This window comes from Lycium barbarum, chromosome 2 (genome assembly GCF_019175385.1).
Source record: "Lycium barbarum isolate Lr01 chromosome 2, ASM1917538v2, whole genome shotgun sequence".
Taxonomy (NCBI): Eukaryota; Viridiplantae; Streptophyta; class Magnoliopsida; order Solanales; family Solanaceae; genus Lycium; species Lycium barbarum.
The window spans coordinates 149,088,638-149,095,714 of NC_083338.1; the positions used below are offsets into that span (position 1 = coordinate 149,088,638).

Here is a 7,077-nt window from a genome sequence, read left to right on the forward strand (position 1 = left end):
ACATTCCGTAGCTTTGAGCTGGTTTTGTGACACGGGTTTTGTTAATTAGCTAGTCTGAGCAGATGGTATCTAAATTTGGATTTTATGTTTATTTTTTTATCTTTCTTTGATATCATTTTATTGCCAATTTTGGGGTTTTGTTCATCTATACTTAGCTTTGAGCTGGTGGGTTTTTCCAATTAGCTAGTCTGAGCTAAAAAATAAGAACTTTGTTCAGTGCTTAAAAAAAACAAGATTGAGTGATAGATTTGCAAAAAGAAGCTTAGCAGAAAGTTTGTTAAGTAGAAATGTTAAAGCAGAAGGAATAATCCAATGGAGTTCATGGATAAATACTGATAACTCTCGGATAGAGTATTAGAACGGAAAGATCCATTAGATAATGAACTATTGGTTCTAAGCCATCTCTGACGATTAATCAACAATTCGAAGTGCTTTTTAGTTTATTACTTACTCTTTTCGACTTTTTGAATCAAATTCTTTATTTTGTTTTATTCAATTTTTTTTTTTAATTCACAATTACAATTATAGCCTGTCTCTGTAAGTTGAGAGTGGAATTCATCCTCTATTTTGTCCTTTCCATTCACTCGGATTTCTTCCTTTTCATCAATTTTGTCCCATTTTAGTTACTTATAAACCCTAGAAGAATTCTTATTTCATCCGCCATGAACGATTGCTCGGGCACTGGGTAGCGAGTGTATTGTCTTGTGGTGATCAGACAGCTCCTTGTAAAGAAACAGCACAGAAAAAGAGGATCTCCCTGGAATGCCAGGTAAATTAGCCCCTGATTTGCAATTCCTGATTAAACTTGTTAGGTTTGGTTATGTTAATCTTTTTAATCCATTTAGCTCCATTTGAACCTATTTCTTAGCTCCCGTTTGGCCATATATTTTGAAGTTGAAGCTTGAAATTTGAGTTCTTGAAGTGATTTTTGGAACTTGATGTTGTGTTTGGACATGCATTTTACTTGGAAAAGTTATTGAAGTTTTGTGAGTGGAAGTGAAATTTAGACCAGTTTTTGAAACTTGAAAATATTTTGAAGGAAGATAAATTTTCATGATCAAATTTCATGGCCAAACGCTAGCTTAAAGAACAGATTCCTATTTCAGCAGAAAATTGATTTTTGGGGCCTTTTCTATTATCCTTTGATTAGATCCTGATGCGGAAGTCGTTGCCTTGTCCCCGAAAACTCTATTAGCAATGAACCGATTTGTGTGTGAGATTTGCAACAAAGGGTTTCAGAGAGACCAGAATTTGCAGCTTCATAGAAGGGGTCACAATTTGCCTTGGAAGCTATGGCAGAGAACAAGCAATGAGGAACAAGCAATGAGGTGAAGAAGAGAGTTTATGTTTGCCCCGAACCTACGTGTGTTTGTGGAACTAAAGAGTATAAATGTGATTGTGGGACAATGTTTTCAAGGTCCATTCTTGATGCCCTTGTAGTAGTTAATAATGTGTATAGAAGGGATAGCTTTATCACACACAGGGTATGTTGATGTATTAGCAAAAGACCATTAGCATTATCACGCTGTGTCTGTCGGTTTTGCCGTGTTTATGGCACTGTCTTTTGGTAGTCACTGGTAGTTGTTAAGTCCATTCTGTTAGTTGGACCAAAGGTGCTCTACCTTAGCAAACTTAAGGGACTAAAGATGCTTAGGTTATATTTAAGGACAAAAATAGACCTCCTCCCATAGATGAGGGACGATTTTGACCAAAAACTCCCCTTTTAATTGTTAATCTCTCTTTCTTGTAAAGCTGATATCTTTGTTAATAATGTGTATAGGAGGGATAACTTTATCACACACAGGGCATTTTGTGATGTATTAGCGAAAGACAGTGAGAAAGTACGGAGTGCAGTTACAACTCCTATTGCTGATGAGGACCGTAAGGTTCAAGCTGTTGTTTCATCAACACCACCGCCACCAACACCTCCTACTCCCCCACCAGCTTCAGAGCCGCCAGCTGTTCCTTCACCAGCTGCCCCGGAGTCTCTACCACCTCCTGTTACTCCGTCAACTGATTTAATGTCTTCTGATTCTCCCATCCAGAATCCAGGTACATTTTGAAGTTCAATTTTAGAAGTTTGAAAATTTGGATTTGAAGTTTGCTGATGTGTGTTTGTTGAGAACAGACAATAGACTTTGTTCTTTCTTGTTTTGGAGTCTTTCTAATTTTTTCATTTAATGATCTTTTATCGAATATCTGTTTTCCTCATTAGACTATTTCAAAATAAGTGTTTGTTTATCAATCTGGCCCATTATTTCAACTTCGAACTTGAAATATAGAATTTGAACTTTGAGAAACAGGTTTTATGAGTTTTTCCAAGTTTTCACTCCACTTAAATTCAACTTGTTTTCATGTCCACATACAACTTCAATTTTCAAATACCCTTTCTCAACTTTAACTTCAAATACTAGGAGTACTTTTTTTTTTTTTTTGGTTTCCAATCTCGACTAAATCATGTCCAAACGCCTAAGTGATCCTTTATCTGAACAAAGTTTGAATTCTAGAAACAAAAGTATGATAAGATGGGCAAGAAAGAGATCAATCAAAATAATAGAAAAGTTACTTTTTCAATTCTGAGAAAACTTTGGGTGAAATAAGGAAACATAGCATGCACTTGAAGAAGTCTAAAGTGCGTCTTCACAAAGGATAACACATCCTGATTCTCCTCTTTCTACAGATGAAGTTCTTTTATATCAAAAGCTTAACTTTCCCTGCTTCTTCATATGAGTGGTTTCTTTATGTCTGTCTATAATTGTTATAATTTGGCAGAGTTGGTGGAGAGTCCACGCACAAATTCCACTGGAACCATTACAAAACAGGTTATGGAAGAAACAACAGCTAAAACGAGGTTGTCTGGAATCTGCAGCAGTAGCTCAAGCACCGGATGTACCACCAGTAGCAGCATTTTTCCAAGCTTTACTGGAATATCTAGCAGCAGTAGGAGCTCAAGCAGTAATGGAAGTACCACCAGCAACAGCATTTTTCCAAGCTTGACTGGAATATGTGGCAGCACTAGGAGCTCGAGCAGTAATGGAGGTACCGGAAACATCAGCACTTTTCCAAGCTTGACTGGAATCTCTAGCAGCAGTAGAAACTCGAGCAGTAACGGAAGTACCAGCAGCAGCAACAGCATTTTTGCAAGTTCAACTGGATTCTGTAGCAGCAGCAGTAGCTCGAGCAATAACGGAAGTACCAGAAGCAGCAGCATTTTTACAAGCATGACTGGAATCTGTAGCAGCAGTAGTAGCTCGAGTAGTAATAGAAGTGCCAGCAGCAGCACTTTTGCAAGCTTATTTTCTTCATCAACTTCTTCAGGAAGTTTGCCTTTGCCATCTCAAGCACCTCAATTTACTGATTGGTTTCAGTCCGTGGCTCCTGCACCGCCACCTGATATAGAGCCAGCATCATCTATGGAACCAATATCTCTCTGCCTTGCTAATTTATTATACTCTGAGATAATTCCGTTGTGCCACCAGAATTTGGTATCAAGGCCATAGGATTCTATCTGGAGATAATTCCGTCGTGGCACAGTATTAAAACTCATATTCAGTTCTATTGCATCAAATATATATGTACGAGACAATAGGTCATCTAACTTCAACAATTTAACCAAATCAAATAATATTGATTAGGACATTAGCTAGTCATGAGTCATGACCTTTCTTAATTTTCCACCCAACAAGAAACTACATTTGATTGTAATTTACAAAGACAATGTATAGAGCAGCACTCAACACATCAAGCAGCAGTTGAATGCTTCTTGAATGAGCAAAATATGATTGGGAAACACGGAAATTAAATAGACCATCATGCCGGCTCCGTGTCCTGTGACTGGTGAGGAGTGCTACAAGCTTCTTTGTTGAGAACTGAAATATTAAGAACTAAACTTAATGTATAATAGTGCTAAAATTGGAGGCAACCTTTTGCATATCCAATAGTGTGAGATGTAGACTTTGATGTCCTTTTTGTTAGTCCAATATAACTTGTTTAATTTGTTTTTTGCTCATGAATTTGACTCCATGGCTATTAGTAAGCAAACGAGTTGTCGAGGGAAGGTAATGGCACTGAAATTAAGCGAGTAGGAAAAGGTGTAGTTAGAACATTGAAAAAGCAAGCTGAGAGGAAGTGTGTACTGAGCCGTGCCAGGTCATGTGTGACGCCTGAGTAATTAACATCCTTGATAGCACCTGAACTGCTGCTTGACATAATCCAATGAATAGAGGCCAATCCCACAGAGTCCCTATACAGAACAAGAAAAGGTAATCCTACAATTTGGGAATATAGGGAAAGACATTTTCACCATGGATTACTACTACCCCCTGTCGGCATTTCAAGCATTTGCAATCTGCTTAAGTATCTTTGACGCCAAACCTGCTTGCAAGTAGCCTCATTTTTTGGTTTTGGGTAACATGCCATTTTGTGCTTGTCTTCCAACTTAATTGTACATGTATCATTTTTAGTCCTCTCCAAAGGGAGGGTCTTTTATGTTCAGGTTGTAGGATGTTCTTTGGTAGGGGTTTGGTGATATGCTTTCAAGTTGCGTGCAGTGTTCTGCCTGCAAAAGTGGCAATTGTGTTGTATTCTTAGCATGTTGAACTTCTTCTAACATTGTGTGTATTATCTGCGGAAGGTAATTGTACAAGATAGGTCAACTAAATACACAAGGGTGGGAGATATTGTGACCGAGCAGGTATCCTAGATATTGTCTTCTTGGCTTATTTGCTCGTCTCTTTTCTGTTTTTCTGCTTAATATTCCTATCTTTACAACAGAGCAAACTGATAACAGTCACATCCGACACAAACATTCTTCAAGCAATGCAGCTCATGAGTGGTAAGTATTAGTTCAACTCATGAAGTTGGTTATGCTTTAAGGAATATAATGTAATGTTTTAATTCATAGAGCATCACATACGACATGTTCGGGTGATCGATGGGAAGGTGGTAGGCATGATTTTTGTTGCAGATATTGTCAAAGCAGTGGTGGATCAACAAACTGGAGAAGTGAAGCAACTGAATCAATTCATCCGAGGAGATTACTACTGAAAACATATTTAGCAAGCTACTAACATCAAAACTTTGTTTGTTGATACATGAAAGATAATACCAAAACAATACTGTCAGTTTTCTCAGCGTATTTCTTGCTAAAACAATTTCTTTTGCCCACAAGAAATTCATTAGCAGATACATGTTGTACTCTAGTGTCATAAGGAAGTATTTTATATTTCTTCATGACCCAAAAGTTCTCTTTCGGCGTTACAAAATGTTTCCCTAAGAGGGTCACTTTCTACAGATTGCTATCATTTTGAAATTTGACTAGGGACTAGACATGTCCTTTTGGCCCCTGAGTACTCCCCTGTCATCTTTATTATCTAAAACATCCGAAGTAACGAGAGAAACACTTCAAATTGCATTCGACCAAAAATGTATTTGATTGCAAGAAATCGTAGCCTTTAACTTTTTGGGTCCAAAGCATAAATTATACTCTTAAGTTTGCAAGAAAGCACACAAACAATTAAAGTTCGATATCAGGCTCAGAATCAATAAAAAGCATGATTTTATGAGTACAATATTCTATCAGAGATTTATTCTGGTAGAAATGAGCTATTATTAAAGGAAAAAAAAATGCAAATCTTCAGAATTTTAAAATTAAAGATATTTTTTCAAATCTTGTCAATTAAAATAAGCCAAGAAATATATGTTAAATTTAAATTAAAAAATAATCCAGAATTCTTTTCTCGAAGATTGGGCCTAAGCTTAGACAAGCGTATTATTAGGCCAAAGCTTAGAGAAGCCCATTAATGTCTCCGAGCCCATAAAAATTAAACTAGATTTAGCTGGGTGCGCCAGGCCCGTGCTATAGTGCAACGCATGGGCGACACGCGAAGGCTCAGGTAGCAAGCTACCTTGATGAGTCTTCCCCTTAAAAAATTGAGTTAATATCGTATGAACCGATGACCCACATATCAGATATTAAACTGATAAGAACAGATACTACACTTGATCTTAGCCAAAAGGCCGAGAAAGGTATGCTTCTTCACATTGACGGGCCTTTCTTTTTATACGCCTCTTCGCTGTCTACTTGTAGCTTCTTCCGATGTGGGAATAATGTAACAAGAACTCCAGCAAAGCTAAAGGAGCAAAACACACTATATAAATCCACCATTTAAGAACAAATTTGTTTTTAAATCTGAGACATGTAAAAGTGAAATAGAAAAGGTTGGATTACAAAACAAGTAACGAACAGTTATTAAAGCAATGAAAATTTCGGAATGTAGAGAGTATGTTTTTGATATATTTCTTGGTAGTAGTTTATACTTCAAAGTTCAAAGAGACAACATATTAAAACATCTTGTTTATCAACAACTTATTGCCGTGCGCGCGCACACACACTGTAAAGGTAAACGTGATTGATCAACATCAGTTTTGTGAAGATGCCTGTAATTAGAGACTAGAGTGTAGCTCACATTAATTTTTTCTGTAACGATAATTATCCATTTTTTTTTTCTTTTAGGATATAAATTTTATGTACTTCAAAATTTAAAGGCAATGTCTTTTCTTTTACTAATATTTATTCTGCTTGATTGTAAATAAAGTAACTAGCTGCGAATACATTAATGCAGAGGCTTAGTGTTATCAAGTCCCATTACAATTTGCCTCCATAAATGTTCTTTGCAAACAAAATAAAATAAATTATGCTATATTCTAGAGTATTCTTTTAATCTTTCATCATAATGTCCTCATTAGATTCCTCAAGTAGCCTTGCTGGTTATTCTCCATGGCGATCAAAATTTACTATCTTGGAGAATAATGGTTGATGCTTTGTGTCTTTATGGATTTAAGTTACATCATTAACCGTTAATGAAGTTAAATAAACCTGAAAGACATATGAATTTATGGCATCACAAAGGGATATTGATACTTAAATAAATGATATTACCAAGTGTTAAAACTTTTTTTTTCTATCAAAAAAGCGAAAATTTGACAAAACCTTCATATTTAATGGAGTAGTTTTTCTACAATCTATACTGCAAGGAACTTCGAAGGTTTAACATTTTTAGGAGTAAAAGTTACAAT

At 36.3% G+C, this 7,077-nt stretch overlaps 1 protein-coding gene and 1 non-coding gene across 3 annotated transcripts; one reads left to right on the top strand and one right to left on the bottom strand.

The window, feature by feature from the left end:
* Positions 1-3,650, top strand: LOC132628031 (uncharacterized). 2 transcript variants are annotated; one of them, XM_060343717.1, is made up of 4 exons: positions 1-769; positions 1,151-1,328; positions 1,781-2,052; positions 2,773-3,650. In XM_060343717.1, exons 1-4 carry the CDS (start codon positions 763-765, stop codon positions 3,498-3,500), a joined length of 1,185 nt encoding a protein of 394 aa, XP_060199700.1. In that variant the 5' UTR covers positions 1-762; the 3' UTR covers positions 3,501-3,650. The 2 variants fall into 2 exon arrangements, with proteins under 2 accessions (XP_060199700.1, XP_060199701.1); XM_060343718.1 differs by lacking the exon at positions 1-769 and having other exon boundaries at positions 1,192-1,417.
* Positions 3,651-5,836: 2,186 nt separating this feature from the next.
* Positions 5,837-6,031, bottom strand: LOC132629479 (U2 spliceosomal RNA). Its single transcript, XR_009578258.1, has one exon. It is a non-coding gene; the product is annotated as a U2 spliceosomal RNA (small nuclear RNA).
* Positions 6,032-7,077: the final 1,046 nt, after the last annotated feature.